Source organism: Xenopus tropicalis, chromosome 8 (assembly GCF_000004195.4).
Source record: "Xenopus tropicalis strain Nigerian chromosome 8, UCB_Xtro_10.0, whole genome shotgun sequence".
In the NCBI taxonomy this organism is placed as follows: Eukaryota; Metazoa; Chordata; class Amphibia; order Anura; family Pipidae; genus Xenopus; species Xenopus tropicalis.
Window position 1 is genome coordinate 15,806,301 of NC_030684.2, and position 23,174 is coordinate 15,829,474.

The 23,174-nt window shown below is 49.1% G+C and overlaps 3 protein-coding genes across 5 annotated transcripts in view; 1 reads left to right on the forward strand and 2 right to left on the reverse strand.

The window, feature by feature from the left end:
* LOC108645372 (serine/threonine-protein kinase mig-15-like) overlaps positions 1-23,174 on the reverse strand; it is a 429,797-nt gene that overhangs the window by 205,957 nt on the left and 200,666 nt on the right. The gene's annotated exons all lie outside the window — the stretch shown is intronic.
* The window catches only part of LOC101734594 (coiled-coil domain-containing protein 77-like), a 597,836-nt gene that overhangs the window by 107,558 nt on the left and 467,104 nt on the right, over positions 1-23,174 (reverse strand). The gene's annotated exons all lie outside the window — the stretch shown is intronic.
* The window catches only part of LOC101730989 (coiled-coil domain-containing protein 77), a 606,394-nt gene continuing 597,514 nt past the window's right edge, over positions 14,295-23,174 (forward strand). Inside the window, exons 1-3 of one of the 2 annotated variants that reach the window (XR_004219952.1) lie at positions 14,295-14,450; positions 15,169-15,321; positions 16,602-16,772. Coding sequence is in view for 1 of the 2 variants with exons in the window: in XM_031892319.1 (XP_031748179.1) it covers positions 14,421-14,450; positions 15,169-15,321; positions 16,602-16,724 (306 nt within the window). In the remaining variant the exon portion in view is untranslated. Of the gene's footprint in view, positions 14,451-15,168; positions 15,322-16,601; positions 17,025-23,174 lie in introns of those variants that run through there. The other variant, XM_031892319.1, reaches the window with a different exon arrangement.

The window sequence follows — 23,174 nt, forward strand, 5'->3', positions numbered from 1 at the left end:
AAAAGAGAGATAGCAGAAATAGGCAAGTCCACAGGGAGATAAGGCTCTGATACGGAGATTAGTCGCCGCGACAAGGCAACTTCCGCGATTTCAGGGAAATCCAGGGGCGCCACGTATGCATTCCCAGCGGCGATTTACATTTTTACCGGTGGGATGGCATTTTGGTGAGATTAGTCGCCGCGAACAGGGAAATTTGTTGCGGGCTAATCTCCCCATGTTCCAGAGCCCTAAAGGTGAAGACACACGGAGCTACTTAAGGCCCCATACATGGGCCGATCCGCTCGCTTTGGATTTCCGCAAATCGCCACGCGCGTATGCCATCCCACGGTGATATGATCCCCTGGTGAAAATGTAAATCACCGGTGGGATGGCATACGCGCGTGGCGATTTGCGGAAATCCAAAGCGAGCGGATCGGCCCATGTATGGGGCCTTAAGTAGCTCCGTGTGTCTTCACCCTTTAGGGCTCTGGAACATGGGAGATTAGTCGCCAACAAATTTCCCTGTTCGCGGCGACTAATCTCAAAATGCCATCCACCGGTGATTTACATTTTCACCAGTGGGATGTCATATCGGGGAGATTAGTCGCCTGCAACAAGGGAGATTTGTCGCGGGCGACTAATCTCCCCGTGTGCCACAGCTTAGTCTCTGCGATGTTTAACCTTTAAGTGCCAGCGAATTCGTCATTTCAGTTCCCCAGTGCCAGACGTTTTGTAAACATTCTGTGCTCTCTCAATGTAGGGGCTTTTACTGGGGCAGGGTTAAGTTTAGGTAGGCAAACTATATATTGTTTTTTCAGGAGAACCTGAGCTTTCCAAATATACCTGAGTTTTTGTGTATTTCCACTTCTGGAACAAGATTTAGAGCTTGAAATACAAAAAAAAAAAAGAAAAAATGCTATTTTTCATGATATAAGGATTTCTACAGAAACATATTTTTTTTGGACAAAAATTCAACTGATTTGGAAAGCCTCATGTCTCCGAACGTGCCAATACCTGATATGTATAGTTTAATTGAGATTTCTGACTTCTATAGATCAAAAACCCAGCAGTAAATTACTAAATTTTCAAAGCATTACAGCAGAATACAGCATACTTTACATTCCAAAGCCAAAAATCCTGGAATATTAGGTTTACCCCCCAGGAAACCATACATTTTTGAAAACTACAACATTCTGACGAATCCGAAAATGGGTAACTATGTCTTCCAACTCCTAAGTACAAACGGCAATGCTTTACTGAATTTAGCATTTTCTATAAAAAATTATGAAATTCTAAAAAATCACCTTAATCTCCCACATAAACATTAGGTACGAAGAAAACACACCCCTAAATATGAAAGCCAGGGGTCACTGAACAGTTTGATGCCCATTGTGCATAGGATCACCGATGTATCTGGAATTTAGAAGACCCCAAAAGGAAGTTAGTGGCATACAAATTGCCCAGGAGATCTCTTTAGCTACTGAAAATTCAACACATTTACTGCATTTTCTGTGGGGTAAAAACACAAAAAAAATACATTGACCCCCCAAAATCATATATTTTTGGAAAGTACACATTTGGACGAATTCAAAATTGGTACCCCATGTCTTTCTACTCCAAACTACTGAGTCGCAATTCTTTCCCAAATTGCCAGTTTTGATGAAATACCTAAAAATCACATCAAATCTACCACTTTCAAGCACCTTATCTCCCACATAACATTAGGTACCAAAAGAACACACCCTAAATATGAAAGCCAAGGGTCCGCTGAACAGTTTGATGCCCATTGTGCATAGGATCACCAATGTATCTGGCATTTAGAGACCCCATAAGGAAGTTAGTGCATACAAATTGCCCAGGAGATCTCTTTAGCTACTGAAAATTCAACACATTTACTGCATTTTCTGTGGGGTAAAAACACAAAAAATACATTGACCCCCAAAACCATATATTTTTGGAAAGTACACATTCGGGCGAATTCAAAATTAGTACCCATGTCTTTCTACTCCAAACTACAGAGTCGCAGTGCTTTCCCAAAATTGCTAGTTTTGGTGAAATACCTGAAAAACACATCAAATCTTCCACTATCAAGCACCTTATCTCCAACATAACATTAGGTACCAAGAAAACACACCCGAAATATGAAAGCCAAGGGTCCGCTGAACAGTTTGATGCCCATTGTGCATAGGATCAGCACTGTATCTGGCATTTAGAGACCCCATAAGGGACGTCAGTGCATAGAGATTGCCCAGGAGATCTCTTTAGCTACTGAAAATTCAACACATTTACTGCATTTTCTGTGGGGTAAAAACACAAAAAAATACATTGACCCCCAAAACCATATATTTTTGGAAAGTACACATTCGGGCGAATTCAAAATTGGTACCCATGTCTTTCTACTCCAAACTACAGAGTCGCAGTGCTTTCCAAAATTGCTAGTTTTGGTGAAATACCTGAAAAACACATCAAATCTTCCACTTTCAAGCACCTTATCTCCCACATAACATTAGGTACCAAAAGAAACACACCCTAAATATGAAAGCCAAGGGTCCGCTGAACAGTTTGATGCCCATTGTGCATAGGATCACCAATGTATCTGGCATTTAGAGACCCCATAAGGAAGTTAGTGCATACAAATTTGCCCAGGAGATCTCTTTAGCTACTGAAAATTCAACACGTTTACTGCATTTTCTGTGGGGTAAAAACACCAAAAAAATACATTGACCCCCCAAAACCATATATTTTTGGAAAGTACAACATTCGGGCGAATTCCAAAATTGGTACCCATGTCTTTCTACTCCAAACTACAGAGTCGCAGTGCTTTCCCAAAATTGCTAGTTTTGGTGAAATACCTGAAAAACACATCAAATCTTCCACTTTCAAGCACCTTATCTCCCACATAACATTAGGTACCAAGAAAACACACCCTAAATATGAAAACCAAGGGTCCGCTGAACAGTTTGATGCCCATTGTGCATAGGATCACCGATGTATCTGGCATTTAGAGACCCCAAAAGGAAGTTAGTGCATACAAAGTGTATACACTGCAATATAAGCTACCGGCATGTGCATTATGCGGCATAAGACCCCCTAACAGTAAGGAACCCTAGAAAACCATATATTTTCTGAAAGTACACATTCTGACAAAACAAAAATGGGCAAATACATCTTTCTACTACAAACTACCAAACTACAAAGCTATGCTAAACAGAACGGTTTTTATGATATTTCTGAAAATTGTCACAAAGCTTGCATTTTACCCCATTATGTACCCCCACATTTTGTACCATATCAACATAAAACATTCTAAATATGAACGCCAGGGGTCTACTGAACAGTTTGATGCCCTATATGCATAGATTTACCAAACTATGTGGGGTACAGGGGCACCCAAGTAAAAATAGTGCATATGAATTTTCACATAAGATGCTTCGGCTCATGCAGTTTTTGCACCCGGTATGTGTATTATGTGCCATACGACCACCTAACAGTAAGGAGACCCTAGAAAACCATATATTTTCCGAAAGTACACATTCTGACAAAACAAAAATGGGTAAATAAAACTTTCTACTACAAACTACAAAGCTATGCTAAACAGAACGGTTTTTGTGACATTTCTGAAAATCAAGCGAACAAGAACTATGCATAACTGAAAATGCTATAAAATGGCTAAACATGCAGTAAAATACCCCAAAATCCACCAAAATCACAGAAAATGTAGTAGAAACACCAAAATAATACACAAAAGATATTGCGCAGTGCGGTTAGCGAATACACTATCCGCAATGGCAATAAAACATTTTTTTCAGGCAGGAATAAAAACGATGCGATTAGAAAAAAAAAAAAATTACAAAATTACATAAGTGTGTAAGTGTGTGTGTACATTAGGTAAAATGTGTTTTGTGTGCATGTATGCAAGTAAGTGTGTGTAAGTGTAAGTGTTGTGAATGTTTGAAATCTCCCAACTCCCCTAAAATGTATGTGTTTGTGTGTAAATGTGAGTATAAGTGTGTATTAGTGTATTATTAGTGTATTATGTGTGTGTATGTGTGTTTTTGTGTGTTTTTGCCACTTACCTGTGTAGGAGATCCGTGGATCAGCAGGGAGACACACGCAGCACGAGTCCGGCAGTGAGTATCAGCAGCAGGAAGCAGGGGGGCCAGCAGGGGGGGGAGCAGAGAAAGGCAGAAGGCGATGGTGAAATCCAGGAATGGATTTCACGTGCCTGCCTTTTGTTATGGGGCCCCTGGGCGATCGCGCCCCAGGGGCCACTCGTTCCCCACCTCTGACTTGTGTCTGGAGGCTGGGGAACGAGCGGGGAGCGAAGGAGCGGCTTGAAAAGCCGCTTCTCCGCTCCCAAACCCGGAAGTGCCCCAGGACGTAGAATCTACGTCCTGTGGCACTTAGGTCCTTTAGTACCCAGGACGTAGATTCTACGTCCTGTGGCACTAAAAAGGTTAATAAGAGAGTTCCAGCAACAAGTCACTTGCCTTTTCCTAACAAGCGATTACTAGAGGTTTCAACAATGGAGCGATTTCTATTTCCCACAAATCCAGGTGTCCTATTCCCCGCCCACAATTAGATATTACATTCAGTGCAATGGGGAAATCGCAGCGACTTCCCGCTCAGTGGGTTTTACTTTCAGCGATTCCAGTAGATTTGAATGGCAGTGCTTTCTTTGTAAAATCTCTCGTCGGTTTAGGTACTCGCTTTTTAAAAATCACAGCGACTAATCTCTCCATGGGACATTTGCCTAAGGGCTCTGGCACACGGGGAGATTAGTCGCCCGCAACAAATCTCCCTGTTCGCGGCCGACTAATCTCCCCGAGTTGCCATCACCTGCCATCCCACGGGCGACACTGCAAGTCGCCGGTGGGATGGCACATGCGGCGGCGCTATTTTGGGAAATCGCTGAAGTTGCCTTTCGAGGCTTTTTTGGCGATTTGCTGAAATCGCGCCGCCGCGTGTGCCATCCCACCGGCAACTTACATTTTCGCCGGTGGGATGGCAGGTGATGGCAACTCGGGGAGATTAGTCGCCCGCGAACAGGGAGATTTGTCGCAGGCGACTAATCTCCCCGTGTGCCAGAGCCCTAAAACTCCTTCCCATCACAAAACTCTTGCTGACTGGAGCAGATACAGGACTAACAGCTCATTGTGAATCCTATGTCAGTGACTTATATTAAACATGGCAATTCCGTGGGTGGGGCTCAGCCCACAAGCAGTACGCACTGCATAGGGATCAGGCTTTGCAGAAATGTATTTTTTGTTTAGGACAATGTCATCTGCCTGCAAAGCTATTCGGGTGAAGACACACTGGGCTACTTGTAGCAGCTACTTGTCACGGCTACAAAATGCCAGAAAATCCCCTGCCATAGACAGTACTGAGAATTTCCCCTGCTAAACACACGTAGAGACAATTATCAGTAAATGATCAGCATTGTCTGTTTTAGTAGCCATGACAAGTAGCTGCTACTAGTAGCTCCGTGTGTCTTCCCCCTTAATCACTCAGGCAACAAAAACCAAACGCACTCTGTGTGCCAGTTTGTATTATTGTTGGATTTAAAGCAAGTAGATTCCAGTTCAAACCAAGTCTAATTTTTTCATGTAAATGCACATATCACCCACACACACTCGCCTACTCATTCTATGCGTCCCATTTGCACACCCCAGGTGTCTCAAAGGCATCTACCTGATTAAGTCATTGCTGTACAAAATGTAGGGACATTTGTTTGGGAAGGAATACTTTACCTTTCATTTGCACAGTTTCAGGTCTCTGATCATGCTTTATTAAGAGTAATTAGCTCTTTAATGGTTCTTGGGTTCCGGGTCAGTGGCTCTTATGTGTTCCATCATGGAAATGCATGTTACACGGGTCTGTTATAATAGACCTGGACCTTGGTACCTCAGTTTCCCTCAAGTGCCTGCCTACCTGTACCCAACCATCAGGTTTCCTATAGGCAATTCCCCCCCCTCTGAATGTCTCTAAAAACTATAACATCAGTAACATATGTAGGGACCCATAGGGTTAAGCTCCCTATGGTGTTATCCCTTATCTTTATGTTATCTGTGTTGTAATAGGGCAGAGCCCTCTACACTCAGATTACAGTATTAGGCTACCCTCTATAGGTTTAGCCCAGGTTGACCACTCCCCTTGTGCAGACTATATAGTGTCTTGCACCAGGAAGTGTCTTTCTCTTTGGCTGCTGTTCTCTCAGGCTGCATGTCATCGGGCCTGAGACACACGGTCTCAGTAAAGAGAACTGCCAGTTTATAAGTCGGGGACAGGGCCCCGTGAATGAGAACTAGCCAGCACAGACAGGTTTACTTATAGCACCCTCTAGGAGTGGTGAGAGTAGTCAGATTATTTAGTAAGGGCAGTCTATAGCCCCAACCAGGAGTTGTAACAAAGGGTTTAGTCCACCCCGGCTCTGTAGTCGTTCTTTAGGGACCGGTTTTATTAGACGCCAGGTACCAGTGTTAGGAGCTCTCCCTGGACCACAGTCGGCCGGAACACTCCCTTCTGAAAGGTCTATATCTCAGGTGTCAACTAATCCTCTGTGCATCCTCCAAGTGGGTTATTCTGTGCCTAAGTGTCACCTTTGTATTATCCACGGTGATCACACATTCTATACTGCTGTGTCTGTGAGTATACCCTGCTGCACTATAAAGTTGTGCCTTTGTCCAATAAATTGTACCATAGTTATTAAGCAAGAATCCTCTGGCGTCCATTATTCTCTGTTTGCACTACACACCTCAGCTAGTGGTAGTTCAACTACACCCTCAGCTCCATCAAATTCTCCCATATAGCGGAGGCTCACCCCTTTGTATTAAGTGTCGCAATGTAACCCATGCTCATACTATCACTACTAGCCTGGGTTTGGTAAATTGGGTCAGAAAAGCGTTACACATACTTGGTTAGAAGACCAATCCAAACCACTTTTGGGCTATTCCGTGGTACCTGACCAGGCAGAACTCTAGCAGGGCCTAGTCCAGTGGCTCAATGCAGAAATAAATAGGAATGCCACTTTTTTGTTTTTACATTCACCCGAATCTTCTATCGATAATGCATATTCTAATAATTTGCATATGTAAATTAGCAATATCCTGTAGGAAAAAAAATCACTTTCCATTGTCACGTGATTGCATCTCTAATTTGAAAACATGAACACAAGGATAAATACCCCATGTAGGAGCCTTTCTAAATAAATGCAGATATCCAATACAACTGCAGCAACAGACCCTACCCTAGACTTTATAAGCCTGGCTGATATTATTATTATTATTTATATAGCGCCATCAATTGACGCAGTGCTTTACAGAATAGAGGGGTACAAAAGACAGAACAGTTAACATGTACATATAAACAATTCACAAAAATGGTTTGTAGTTGCATTGGATGAGGATCGGAGACGCTAGGGGGAGGGCCCTGCTCGCAAGAGCTTACATTCTAGTCCCCTTTGCCTTCCTGGCCACTCCCTGATATGTTGGGGGGCTGCCATACTGGCTTTCACATCATCTCAAACAGAACTCTAGCTGAATAGGTGGTTTTACCACTCCCTGGCACAAGTACTGCGCTCACCCTGCACCAACATACAGTTGCTTTTCCTTTCTCTGGCAGGTGTCTGTGGGACACAGGGACCATGGGGACCATGGGGTATAGTATCTACCAGCAGGAGGCAGGACACTAGAAGAGGAAGAAGAGTAGGAAGCCCCTCCTCCCTGCTACTATACCCCCGTACATATCCTGTTAGCGCCAGTTTTTTCTAGTGTCCTCAGGAGACAGGATCTCTCTACCATCCTACATGGATTTCTTCGCCCAGATTGAATCTGGCACCAGGGGTTGACCTACAGGGGCCTCACCAAGGGCTTCCTACACAGGCTTCCCCCGTCGTGGGACTAAGCGCACTGGGGCCAGTAAGCCTCCCCTGGAGCGGGCCAGTCAGGGATCCCTGCCGCTGCATGTGAGTGCAGAAGCTGTCCAGTGCTGCGTTTGCCAGAATCCAGGATCTCCACATCCAGGTCAGCCTCTGCCTTTGCCTGCCCAGCCTGCCTGCCTGCTCAGCCTGCCTTACCTAGTCCTCCCGGTCTCTCTCTCCCCCTGTTCGCCCCCATGCGTTCCACTGCAGTCCCTCTCTTTCGAGCGCTCTGACGTCATTGCGTGACTCCTTCTTCGGCACGCTTCTCCTTCTCGCCACTTAGGCCCGCTCTCCATCCTTAATGGTTCTCCTTGCCACAGATCTTCCTTGCATTGTGGCTTGCCATCCTTCACAGTGGTGGGGGGAGGACTCGGCATCGACCCTCTCACTCTCCATCCTGAACGCGGTCGCTCCGCTTGCCATCCGGGACCCCAGAACGCAGAACGCAGGCCAGACGCTGGAGGGACGGTACCCGCAGGGCACTGTACTTAACCTGTACCTGGCACCGTACTTAACCTGTACCTGGCACCGTACTTAACCTGTACCTGGCACCGTACTTAACCTGTACCTGGCACCGTACTTAACCTGTACCTGGCACCGTACTTAACCTGTACCTGGCACCGTACTTAACCTGTACCTGGCACCGTACTTAACCTGTACCTGGCACTGTACAACACAGGCCAGACGCTGGAGGGACGGTACCCGCAGGGCACTGTACTTAACCTGTACCTGGCACCGTACTTAACCTGTACCTGGCACCGTACTTAACCTGTACCTGGCACCGCTTCACAACGTAGTTAACCTGTACTTGGCACTGTACTCTCCCTTACTTGGCACAATACTTGACCTGTGATTGGCACTGCACTCACACAGTAGCATAGTAACATAGTAAGTCGGGTTGAAAAAAGACATACGTCCATCATGTTCAACCATAATGCCTACATATAACCTGCTTTTCACTGTACCTGTACCTGGCTTGGCACTGTATTAACCCATACTGACACTATACCTAAACTGTGCGCGGCACTGTATTTAACCTGTCCTGACACGATACCTAAACTGTGTTTGGCACCGTACCGAACCTGTACCTACATGGCACCTATCTGTGCTGGCACTGTACTCAACCTGTACTTGGCACTGTACTCAACCTGTACTTGGCACGGTACTTAACCTGTGCTTGGCACTGTATTTAACCTGTACTTGCACGGCCCTTATCACGGGCTTGGCTCTGTATGTAACCTGCACTTGGCACTTTACTTAACTTGTACTGGCATGGTACCTAACCTGTGCTTGGCACTGTATTAACCTGTTCTCTGCACTGTGCTAAACTTGTACTTGGCACTGTATTTAACCTGTACTTGCACGGCCCTTAACACGGGCTTGGCTCTGTATGTAACCTGCACTTGGCACTGTACTTAACTTGTACTAGCATGATACCTAACCTGTGCTTGGCACTGTATTAACCTGTCCTGGCACGGTCCTTAACACGGGCCTGGCTCTGTACTTAACCTTTACTTGGCACTGTATTTACATGTATATGGCACCGCACTTCACCTGTACTTGACACAGTACTTAACCTGTGCGGGACACGGTACTTAACCCTTACTTGGCACTGTACATGGCACGGTACATGGCTATATACCTGGCACCATATCTGGCACTGTACTTGGCTCCCTACTACTCCTGTACTTGGCACTGTACCCCACTCCGTGCTGCAAGGTACTTGGCCTTAAACTTGGCACCGTGCCCGGCTCTGCACTTGGCACCGCGCTGGCGCTGCGCTTGGCACCATACTAACTACGCCCCGTACATCAGCACTGTCCCCGTACTCGGCCTGCACTGACACTGTAATAAGCATTGTGTTACGCGGTAATCGGCTCCGTTTTGCCTTACTCGACAGGATATTCCTTCACTACCGACCTTATGCTGCTCTACGCCCACTGGGCTCTAGGGGAATCCCCTTTATGGTACAATACCTAACATGCAGTAGGTGTCGCCAATACCCCTTGTGGCAGAAAGGATCTGTCCTCTGCTTCTCGTGGCTCCTGGTCGCAGCCTTTTCCCAGGCCTAGTCTTGCCCTCCCAGCCACCTTCCAAATCTCAGGGGTGGCTGATTCGGCAGCGGGGCACTATGCTTCAACGCAGGCTCCCACTTTCAGCACGGACCCCACTTACGGGCCATTCTGCTTCCACTGGCATTCCCAGTTGGCCGCCCGCCTGGATAAGATATTGGACAGGCTGGGCCGCAAAGGTCCTGTTTTTCGGGCCGAATAGCTCAAGCATCAGGCCTTCCACCCAGGAAGACTTAGCATTAAGACTCCATACACGCCTGACCACTGGGAGGATCATCCCTAGTGAAGGAGAAGCCTTCCCTGATGACCTAAAGGAGTCAGTAGAAGCTCCCTAGTCTCCTTCCGAAGCATTTGACTCTATCACTGCATCGGCTGCAACCTTGTTATTCCTTCCGCAGCAAGGGTTGGTATAATGGTTCCTTCCCCACCCTTCTGTGGAAGCACCTCTCCCTCAGAACACAGTTCGTCCACTTCATGAATTCCTTCCTTCTAGGACTCCATGGACAAGAAGGTGGATGGACCCCTCTCATACACACTCTCTTTAGCAGGAGAAAGCCAACGTCCCATTATGGTCCCAACCTGGGACTCCCAGGCCACCCAGTCCTGGTCCAAGAAGCTGCCGGCCTAGCCTCCCAAATCCAGGACGCCAAGGAATACATCGAAACGCATCCCTTGAGGCAGCACAGGTGTTTAGCAACACAAGACACCCTTGGTAGCCTCTGCTGTTCACCGTGTCGACATCTCCGGTCAGCCAAGACTCTTCTACAGGTCACCTCCCCTTCCCACGGGAAGTCCTTATGCCTAGGGATAACAACCTCCTTTTCCATTCGCGCAGGGTCACCTTCATGACCCGCAGTGGAACATCCGTGGAATCGAACAAGTCTGCCTGAAGGATCAGGATCCTACCCAGGACACGATTCCCTTGCGTGGTGCCTGTATACATCTCATATCAGCCAAAGTCGGACCCTCCTGGAATCACGAGGGCGGCTTCGGACCGTGGACGCCAGTCCAGCAGATTGGACCATAGCTCCAAAGAAGCATTGGCTCAAGGGACCTGCTCGACCTCAGAAGCGCAGCTCCTGATCAACACCAGGAAGATCAGGATAACCCGCATGGCCATTCTTCTCCTACCACACATGAACCGCAAGTTCCACTATTAAGGGCCACCTATCACGACCCTCTTGCCCCAGCGGCGGATGCCCTAACGGCCACAGGGACTTAATCTGCATACTTCCCCTTCTCCTCCTCTGCCTCAGAATTGTCAGAAGAATCAAGGTGGAGTCATGAATCATCATTCTGCTTCCCTCTCCTGGCCAGGAAAGCCTGGCCCACCAACGATGGCGCTCAGTAAGTCTGACCCTGGCACCTTCCTCAGGACTCCGACTTCTCGCTCCAGGTAATGCTCACCACCCCGATCCAGCCTCCCCGAAACCAACGGCCGGCTAGCAAGCACAAGGCTCTTCACCAGATGGTACCCGTACCATGAGGGCAGCTCGGAAGCTGGTACCCTCCAAGGATGAAGGATCCACCAGACCTGGCGTGTTCGGGGTACTCCCTCCAGTTCTTTCCCTCTCGGCTGGTCATTCCCACTGTCTAGTGGGGAGAAAGGTTTGACCCTGGATTCTCCCTAATACTCGATTCGGCCTGGCTCGACATCCTCCAGTGAGGATGCTCATCCTACCGGACGTCACCACTTCCCACAGGAAAACACACTCCTCCTTGCGACCCCACTTGGGACCTCAACCAGGCTCCTGCCTACTCGGCAACACTGGCCCCGGCCACCATCTCCCTTGTCTGCCTACCTCCAAGACAGTCCTCTTGACAGATACCTCCTAACCACGGAGTGCCTGAGACCTCCGCATTTACATCAGCGTCCCTACCTACCTTCCTCCACGCAGACCAGGCAGTCCCACGAACACTTGCCATCATTGTTCCAAGGGTGGCGCCTTCCCTCAGTCAACCACGTTACTTCCATTCCCAAGGAATTGGAACTCCACTCTTGGACCCGGTCGGGCATAAAAATTTCACCTCCATCGGGGTACAGACACGTACCGCAGGACCCGCAAGACCATATGCAGAGCTCGCATTGCCTGGAGGAAGTCACCTCCCCTCTGCTCCAGAGCATACTCCAACACGGGTATCAGCACCCCCGGAGCCTTCCGGTACAAGATGTTCGGCACTCAGAAGTGCAGTGCTGTTGGGAACGAAGGACCTCGCCGGAGGAGCCGTCGTCGAGGAGCCGTCACCGAAGGATTGTGCTGTGCTGGCTACTAACGTACTAGGGGGGGTTTGCTGGCTACCAATGTACTAGGGGGGTTTGCTGACTACCAATGTACTAGGGGGGTTTGCTGACTACCAATGTACTGGGGGGGCACTGCTGGCTACCAATGTATTAGGGGGGGCACTGCTGGCTACCAATGTATTAGGGGGGGCCCTGCTGGCTACCAATGTACTAGGGGGGCACTGCTGGCTACCAATGTATTAGGGGGGCACTGCTGGACTACCAATGTACTGGGGGGGGCACTGCTGGCTACCAATGTTTTAGGGGGGGCCCTGCTGGCTACCAATGTACTGGGGGGGCCCTGCTGGCTACCAATGTACTAGGGGGGGCACTGCTGGCTACCAATGTATAGGGGGGGCACTGCTGGCTACCAATGTACTGGGGGGGCACTGCTGGCTACCAATGTATTAGGGGGGGCACTGCTGGCTACCAATGTAGGGGGGGCACTGCTGGCTACCAATGTACTAGGGGGGGCACTGCTGGCTACCAATGTACTAGGGGGGGCACTGCTGGCTACCAATGTACTAGGGGGGACTGCTGGCTACCAATATACCAATGGGGGGGCACTGCTGGCTACCAATGTACTAGGGGGGGCTGGCTACCAATGTACTGGTACCAATGTACTAGGGGGGCACTGCTGGCTACCAATGTACTAGGGGGGGCACTGCTGGCTACCAATGTACTAGGGGGGGCCTGCTGGCTACCAATGTACTAGGGGGGCACTGCTGGCTACCAATGTATTAGGGGGGGCACTGCTGGCTACCAATGTACTAGGGGGGGCACTGCTGGCTACCAATGGGGGGGCACTGCTGGCTACCAATTACTAGGGGGGGCACTGCTGGCTACCAATGTACTAGGGGGGGTTTGCTGGCTACCAATGTACTGGGGGGCACTGCTGGCTACCAATGTATTAGGGGGGCACTGCTGGCTACCAATGTATTAGGGGGGGCCCTGCTGGCTACCAATGTACTGGGGTCTGCTGGCTACCAATGTACTACTAGGGGGGCACTGCTGGCTACCAATGTAGGGGGGGCACTGCTGGCTACCAATATACTAGGGGGGCTGGCTACCAATGTACTAGGGGGGTTTGCTGGCTACCAATGTACTGGGTGGGCACTGCTGGCTACCAATGTATTAGGGGGGCACTGCTGGCTACCAATGTATTAGGGGGGGCCCTGCTGGCTACCAATGTACTGGGGGTGCCCTGCTGGCTACCAATGTACTGGGGGGCCTGCTGGCTACCAATATACTAGGGGGGGCACTGCTGGCTACCAATGTACTAGGGGGCACTGCTGGCTACCAATGTACTAGGGGGGGCACTGCTGGCTACCAATGTACTAGGGGGGGCACTGCTGGCTACCAATGTATTAGGGGGGCCCTGCTGGCTACCAATGTACTGGGGGGGCCCTGCTGGCTACCAATGTACTAGGGGGGCCCTGCTGCCTACCAATGTCTCATATCTGTGAGTCCTTTGTATTTGTGGGAGGGGGGCCCAGAAATTTTTTTTGTGAGGGGCCCCGTGATTTCTGATGGCGGCCCTGTGCACGGGGGTATAGTAGCAGGGAGGAGGGGCTTCATACTCTTCTTCCTCTCTAGTGTCCTGCCTCCTGCTGGTAGATACTATACCCCATGGTCCCTGTGTCCCACAGACGCCCTGAGAGAAAAGGATTTAATGGTGAGTATCACAAAATCTCCTTTTACTTTTTGTTCAGCCACTCCCGAGTCATCTGGTTGCTAGGGTTTACATTACCCAATTAGCAACCAGGAAGTGGTTTGAGTGAGAGACTGGTATATGAATAGGAGAGGGCCTGAATAAAGAAATAACAATAACAACTAGAAATGGAAGTTTGAGAACAAACTTTATGTTGGGTTAAAAAACGTGAAGTCACTAAAGGAAATTTGATCTGTTGGCTCCGCCCACTGTTTCTAACCTTGGACCACAGTTCTATAGTAAAAACCACTGTGCAAAGTTTGGGGACCCTGGTTTTAATACTGTCTGAATGGCAGCAATTTAAATTTCCCCACTGAAAGTCAACAAGTGACATCTGATTGGCAGTTAGTGGCTCCGCCCACTTTTTCTAACCTGGAATTGTACTTACCCAGTGACTAACTCTGCAAACTTTGCATTAACTCTGCAGAGTCTGGGGACCCCGGTGTTATTACTGTGAGAATGGCAGCAGGTTGGATTTTCGCCAAGTCAGTACGTAAAATCTAATTGGCTGTTCACAGTTCCGCCCACTTTTGGGCATCTAACAATCATCATATTTTCATTCAGGCTGGCCCCATGACTATGTGATCCAAGTTTGGGGACTGTAGCCTCAGAGCTGTAAGATTGGCCGCAGTTTAAATTTTCCCATTAAAGTCAATGGGTTATATTTGATTGGCTGTTGTTGGCCCCTCCCCCTTTGGGATCCAGCAATTGTCGCTGTTTCATTCTTCATTTCACTCTTCCCTGTCAAAGTCAATGGAAAATTGGGGTGTTCGGAGCAGCGCCACAAAAAGACGGGGGGAATCGCTTAGAAAAGCACAAGCAGCCTGCTCCGCTATAGGGCGAAGAAGTGTGGGGAGTCTGGGTGTTGTACCCCTAAAGCTGTAGGTGGAGTAGCGTTTAGAAAATGGGGGGCGCTAAGAATAAGAAGAAAAAGCGGAAGAATAAGCTGAAGTCGAAGAACAGTATGATGGGTTTTTCAAATCAACACAATTAAAAGTAGCCTCGCGGAGCAATAGTTTCTTGGCTGCCGGGGTCAGTGACCCCCATTTGACTGTGGAAAGAGTCAGAAGAAGAAAGCAAATAATTAAAAACCGCTTTGTTCGCTTTTATAAAAATGTGACTGGTTATCTCCCCTAGTCCTCCTGTAGTGTTACAGTTACCCAACATCTGTTTGTGAGATTAATATCCAATGTTATTCTTATACCAGGAACGTTCAGATAAGGTGGCCAAGCGGCTGCAATTGATGGCGCAGAGATACGAGGCTCTGGAGAAAAGGCGCAACATGGAGGTAGAGGGCTATAAGACTGACATCAAGCTGCTGAGACAGCGGTTAAAGGATGTAGAGAAGCAACTATTCAAGGTGAGTCTGGGATAGACCGACGGCAAGATTTTCTGTTGCACGCATCTCATTGCCTTATACGAAAGCATATCTATATACAGAAACAAGATGGCAGAGAATAAATATTAAGTGTCACCTTAACCAAACAGGGGAAAACACACAGGCTGGTATTTTCTAGTACAATCTAGTAGAAGAGATGGCTATTCTGAGACAATTTGCAATTGGTCTTTTTTTTTTATTTGTGGATTTTACTTAGCTTTTGTTCAGTAGCTTTCCAATTCGAAATTTCAGCAGCTGTCTGGTTGCTTGGGTTCAAATTAGTCTAGCAACCAGTCAGCGCTTTGAATAAGAGACTTGAACATGAGTAGGAGAGCACCTGAATAGAACGATAAGTAATAAAAAAGGACAATAAAACTGTAGCCTCACAGAGCAGTAGTTTATGGGCTGCCGGGGTCAGTGACCCCCATTTAGAGCCAGACGAAGAATGCAAATGATTAAAAAAAAAAAAACTATGAAAAAAATGAAGACTAATTAAAAATTGACCATTCTATAACATACTTGAAGGTAAAAACCCATTATCCAGAATGCTCGGAACCAAGGGTATTCTGGGTATGGGGTCTTTCCGTAATTTGGACCTCCATACCTTAAGTCTACTAAAAAATCAATTAAACATTAATTAAACCCAATAGGGCTGTTCTGCCCCCAATAAGGGGTAATTATATCTTAGTTGGGATCAAGTACAGGTACTGTTTTATTATTACAGAGAAAAGGGAATCATTTAACCATTAAATAAACCCAATAGGGCTGTTCTGCCCCCAATAAGGGGTAATTATATCTTAGTTGGGATCAAGTACAGGTACTGTTTTATTATTACAGAGAAAAGGGAATCATTTAACCATTAAATAAACCCAATAGGGCTGTTCTGCCCCCAATAAGGGGTAATTATCTCTTAGTTGGGATCAATTACAGGTACTGTTTTATTATTACAGATAAAAAGAAAATCAGGTTTAAAATGGAGTCTATGGGAGACGGCATTCTGTAATTCAGAGCTTTCTGGATAACGGGTTTCCAGATAAGTGATCCCATACCTGTAATATGATATTTGGAGCAGCAGTTACATTTTCTAGCCAGTAGGGGGAGCTTAAAATTCATAACACTACTATTGCTGTACTAGAGGATTAAACACACGCAGTGAGACGGCTCATAACCAAACTAAGAAGGAACCCCTATGGGTAAGGGCCCTGTGGGGGTGAGAGGAGATGTGAATTAATCTTGCTCTCCTCTTTTTGCTCTCCTCTCAGGTGACGCTGAACATCAGGCCAGACCAAGATCTTGCTATTCTGGATGCAGTGCGGCAGGGCAACAAAAAGACACAAAAATTTCAAGGGGAACTGAGCCTGGAGAATGAACTGAGAATCGGATAGAGCACAAGGGAGACTGACGGAGCTGCCACACTAAACAAGGAGCCACAGATAAAGGTCTACCCTGGCTCTACCTCTAGGATTATATAGTGTGTTCGGCCCAGGAAGGAAGAATATTGGCGGCCATACACGTTGCCAAGCGAGCTGATCTTCTCCCGGTATCCCCACCTACGGGTGGGTTATATCGGGCGAATTCAGGCTTATTAGAACAAGGGATATTAGAACAACGGATCAAGTACAGTACCTGTACTTGATCCCAACTAAGATATAATTACCCCTTATTGGGGGCAGAACAGCCCTATTGGGTGTATTTAATGGTTAAATGATTCCCTTTTCTCTGTAATAATAAAACAGTACCTGTACTTGATCCCAACTAAGATATAATTACCCCTTATTGGGGCAGAACAGCCCTATTGGGTTTATTTAATGGTTAAATGATTCCCTTTTCTCTGTAATAATAAAACAGTACCTGTACTTGATCCCAACTAAGATATAATTACCCCTTATTGGGGGCAGAACAGCCCTATTGGGTTTATTTAATGGTTAAATGATTCCCTTTTCTCTGTAATAATAAAACAGTACCTGTACTTGATCCCAACTAAGATATAATTACCCCTTATTGGGGGCAGAACAGCCCTATTGGGTTTAAATGATGTTTAAATTATTTTTTTAGTAAATTTAATGTATGGAGATCCGAATTACGGAAAGATCCCTTTTCCGAAAAAAGCCCCAGGTCCTGAGCATTCTGGATAACAGGTCCTATACCTGTGCTTAGCTTTTTGTACAGCAGCTCTCCAGTTTGGAACCTTAGCTATCTTGTTGCCAGGGCCTTTTTACCTTAGCAACTAGGCAGTGATTTAAATGAGAAACAGGAATATGAATAGGAGAGGGTCTGAATAGAAGGATAAAAAATAAAGTTCACAGAGCAATAGTTTTTTGTTTTGTTTTTTATCTACTGGGTCAGTGACCCCCATTTAAAAGCTTGAAAGAATCAGAAGAGGAAGGCAAATAATTCAAAAACTAAACTCTGGCTGGAAATGCTGTATTTTATGTACTGAACTCCCTGTACCAGCCCAGAGAGTCAGCAGCCCTATGAACTAATGATCCTGGCCTTTAACTTTGTCCACAGCAGGTCTGTGTGTCAGTGGCACTGCACATGCTCAGTGGGCTCTAGGCTGCTGTTGTGCAGATATTTACCTTTATATTGTGAGTTGGTCCCTAAGGTAAGTGTAGTGGAGATCACACAAAACTGTTCCTGTGAGACCGAGCTAGTTAATGATAGGGGTTTAAATTGCTTAATGCTGAATTTACACAATTTTGTTTTCAATCATGAAGGCCTGTGAATGTGTTACTTCAATTGTTATGATTATCCTCATTATCTTGTCTTTGTCCAAGTTGCTCTTGGCCTTGATTATCTCAGCTAATATTCAAGGCTAAGAGATCATAATAAAGCTTCAGCAGCTAATTAAATAATTTCTGTATTTCTACTAATAATTGCAATGTACCCACCCATGATACGTAAGCATAATGGGATGTGTTTTTCTATCTACTATATAAGTAATATCAAAACAAAATAAAGTCGTACTTGTTTGCAATACACATACTGGTTGTATCGTTTGTACAAGTTCCCTGATCAGCGCACATGCGCAGACGATATCAGATGTTTCGCCGACGCACAGATTAAATCAAACCGGTTCGTGACTGCTTAGATATAGTGCAGAGAAGCACATACGGAGTTAAAAAGATTAACCCTTACACAGACAGTCACTATTTATTGGGCTGGGGGGGGGCTGTATGTGTCTCTGGGTACTGGGAATGCCAGGGGGGCTGTAAGGTGCCACAGACAGTCACTATTTATTGGGGCTGGGGGGGCTGTTTGTGCCTCTGGGTACTGGGAATGCCAGGGGGGCTGTAAGGTGCCACAGACAGTCACTATTTATTGGGCTGGGGGGGGCTGTTTGTGCCTCTGGGTACTGGAATGCCAGGGGGGCTGTAAGGTGCCACAGACAGTCACTATTTATTGGGCTGGGGGGGCTGTTTGTGCCTCTGGGTACTGGGAATGCCAGGGGGGCTGTAAGGTGCCACAGACAGTCACTATTTATTGGGCTGGGGGGGCTGTTTGTGCCTCTGGGTACTGGGAATGCCAGGGGGCTGTAAGGTGCCACAGACAGTCACTATTTATTGGGCTGGGGGGGCTGTTGTGCCTCTGGGTACTGGGAATGCCAGGGGGCTGTAAGGTGCCACAGACAGTCACTATTTATTGGGCTGGGGGGGCTGTTTGTGCCTCTGGGTACTGGGAATGCCAGGGGGGCTGTAAGGTGCCACAGACAGTCACTATTTATTGGGCTGGGGGGGGGGCTGTTTGTGCCTCTGGGTACTGGGAATGCCAGGGGGGCTGTAAGGTGCCACAGACAGTCACTATTTATTGGGCTGGGGGGGGGCTGTTTGTGCCTCTGGGTACTGGGAATGCCAGGGGGGCTGTAAGGTTGCCACAGACAGTCACTATTTATTGGGCTGGGGGGGGGCTGTTTGTGCCTCTGGGTACTGGGAATGCCAGGGGGGCTGTAAGGTGCCACAGACAGTCACTATTTATTGGGCTGGGGGGGCTGTTTGTGCCTCTGGGTACTGGGAATGCCAGGGGGGCTGTAAGGTGCCACAGACAGTCACTATTTATTGGGCTGGGGGGGGCTGTTTGTGCTCTGGGTACTGGGAATGCCAGGGGGGCTGTAAGGTGCCACAGACAGTCACTATTTATTGGGCTGGGGGGGGCTGTTTGTGCCTCTGGGTACTGGGAATGCCAGGGGGGCTGTAAGGTGCCACAGACAGTCACTATTTATTGGGCTGGGGGGGGCTGTTTGTGCCTCTGGGTACTGGGAATGCCAGGGGGGCTGTAAGGTGCCACAGACAGTCACTATTTATTGGGCTGGGGGGGGGGCTGTTTGTGCCTCTGGGTACTGGGAATGCCAGGGGGGCTGTAAGGTGCCACAGACAGTCACTATTTATTGGGCTGGGGGGGGGGCTGTTTGTGCCTCTGGGTACTGGGAATGCCAGGGGGGCTGTAAGGTGCCACAAGACAGTCACTATTTATTGGGCTGGGGGGGCTGTTTGGTTTCCTCTGGGTACTGGGAATGGCCAGGGGGGCTGATAAGGTTGCCACAGACAGTCACTAATATATGGGCTGGGGGGGGGGCTGCTTGTGCCTCTGGGTACTGGGATTGCCCGCGGGGGCTGATAGGTGCCACAAGACAGTCCACTATATAATTGGGCTTGGGGGGGGGCTGCTTGTGCCTCTGGGTAACTGGGAATGCCAGGGGGCTGTAAGGTGCCACAGACAGTCACTATATATTGGGCGGGGGGGGGCTGTTTGTGCCTTCTGGGTACTGGGAATAGCCAGGGGGGGCTATAGGTGCCACAGACAGTCACTATTTCATTGGCTGGGGGGGGCTGTTGTGCCTCTGGGTACTGGGAAATGCCAGGGGGGGCTGTAAGGTGCCACAGACCGTCACTATTTAGTTGGGCTGGGGGGGGGCTGTTTGTACCTCTGGGTACTGGGAATGCCAGGCGGGGCTGTAAGGATGCCACAGACAGTCACTATTTATTGGGCTGGGGGGGGGCTGTTTGTGCTCTGGGTACTGGGAATGCCAGGGGGGCTGTAAGGTGCCACAGACAGTCACTATTTATTGGGCTGGGGGGGCTGTTTGTGCCTCTGGGTACTGGGAATGCCAGGGGGGCTGTAAGGTGCCACAGACAGTCACTATTTATGGGCTGGGGGGGGGCGTTTTGTGCCTCTGGTACTGGGAATGCCAGGGGGACTGTAAGGTGCCACAGACAGTCACTATTTATTGGGCTGGGGGGGGCTGTTTGTTCCTCTGGGGTACTGGGGAATGCCAGGGGGGCTGTAAGGTCCACAGGACAGTCACTATTTATTTGGGCTGGGGGGGCTGTTGTGTGCCTCTGGGTACTGGGAATGCCAGGGGGGCTGTAAGGTGCCACAGACAGTCACTATTTATTGGGCCTGGGGGGGGGCTTGTTTTGTGCCTCTGGGTACTGGGAATGCCAGGGGGGCTGTAAGGTGCCACAGACAAGCACTATTTATTGGGCTGGGGGGGGGCTGTTTGTGCCTCTGGGTACTGGGAATGCCAGGGGGGCTGTAAGGTGCCACAGACAGTCACTATTTATTGGGCTGGGGGGGGCTGTTTGTGCCTCTGGGTACTGGGAATGCCAGGGGGGCTGTAAGGTGCCACAGACAGTCACTATTTATTGGGCTGGGGGCGGGCTGTTTGTGCCTCTGGGTACTGGGAATGCCAGGGGGGCTGTAAGGTGCCACAGACAGTCACTATTTATTGGGCTGGGGGGGGGCTGTTTGTGCCTCTGGGTACTGGGAATGCCAGGGGGGCTGTAAGGTGCCACAGACAGTCACTATTTATTGGGCTGGGGGGGCTGTTTGTGCCTCTGGGTACTGGGAATGCCAGGGGGGGCTGTAAGGTGCCACAGACAGTCACTATTTATTGGGCTGGGGGGGCTGTTTGTGCCTCTGGGTACTGGGAATGCCAGGGGGGCTGTAAGGTGCCACAGACAGTCACTATTTATTGGGCTGGGGGGGGCTGTTTGTGCCTCTGGGTACTGGGAATGCCAGGGGGCTGTAAGGTGCCACAGACAGTCACTATTTATTGGGCTGGGGGGCTGTTTGTGCCTCTGGGTACTGGGAATGCCAGGGGGGCTGTAAGGTGCCACAGACAGTCACTATTTATTGGGCTGGGGGGGCTGTTTGTGCCTCTGGGTACTGGGAATGCCAGGGGGCTGTAAGGTGCCACAGACAGTCACTATTTATTGGGGCGGGGGGGCTGTTTGTGCCTCTGGGTACTGGGAATGCCAGGGGGGCTGTAAGGTGCCACCAGACAGTCACTATTTATTGGGCTGGGGGGCTGTTTGGGCCTCTGGGTACTGGGAATGCCAGGTGGGCTGTAAGGTGCCACAGACAGTCACTATTTATTGGGCTGGGGGGGCTGTTTGTGCCTCTGGGTACTGGGAATGCCAGGGGGGCTGTAAGGTGCCACAGACAGTCACTATTTATTGGGCTGGGGGGGCTGTTTGTGCCTCTGGGTACTGGGAATGCCAGGGGGCTTGTAAGGTGCCACAGACAGTCACTATTTATTGGGCTGGGGGGCTGTTTGTGCCTCTGGGTACTGGAATGCCAGGGGGGCTGTAAGGTGCCACAGACAGTCACTATTTATTGGGCTGGGGGGGCTGTTTGTGCCTCTGGGTACTGGGAATGCCAGGGGGCTGTAAGGTGCCACAGACAGTCACTATTTATTGGGCTGGGGGGGCTGTTTGTGCCTCTGGGTACTGGGAATGCCAGGGGGGCTGTAAGGTGCCACAGACAGTCACTATTTATTGGGGGGGGGGGCTGTTTGTTCCTCTGGGTACTGGGAATGCCAGGGGGGCTGTAAGGTGCCACAGACAGTCACTATTTATTGGCTGGGGGGGGCTGTTTGTGCCTCTGGGTACTGGGAATGCCAGGGGGGCTGTAAGGTGCCACAGACAGTCACTATTTATTGGGCTGGGGGGGCTGTTTGTGCCTCTGGGTACTGGGAATGCCAGGGGGGCTGTAAGGTGCCACAGACAGTCACTATTTATTGGGCTGGGGGGGCTGTTTGTGCCTCTGGGTACTGGGAATGCCAGGGGGGCTGTAAGGTGCCACAGACAGTCACTATTTATTGGGCTGGGGGGGCTGTTTGTGCCTCTGGGTACTGGGAATGCCAGGGGGGCTGTAAGGTGCCACAGACAGTCACTATTTATTGGGCTGGGGGGGGCTGTTTGTGCCTCTGGGTACTGGGAATGCCAGGGGGGCTGTAAGGTGCCACAGACAGTCACTATTTATTGGGCTGGGGGGGCTGTTTGTGCTCTGGGTACTGGGAATGCCAGGGGGGCTGTAAGGTGCCACAGACAGTCACTATTTATTGGGCTGGGGGGGCTGTTTGTGCCTCTGGGTACTGGGAATGCCAGGGGGGCTGTAAGGTGCCACAGACAGTCACTATTTATTGGGCTGGGGGGGCTGTTTGTTCCTCTGGGTACTGGGAATGCCAGGGGGGCTGTAAGGTGCCACAGACAGTCACTATTTTTTGGGCTGGGGGGGCTGTTTGTGCCTCTGGGTACTGGGAATGCCAGGGGGGCTGTAAGGTGCCACAGACAGTCACTATTTATTGGGCTGGGGGGGCCTGTTTGTGCCTCTGGGTACTGGGAATGCCAGGGGGGCTGTAAGGTGCCACAGACAGTCACTATTTATTGGGCTGGGGGGGGCTGTTTGTTCCTCTGGGTACTGGGAATGCCAGGGGGGCTGTAAGGTGCCACAGACAGTCACTATTTATTGGGCTGGGGGGGGGCCTGTTTGTTTCTGGGGTACTGGGATTGCTAGGATTGGGGACTGTAACGGTGCCAACAGACAGTCCACTA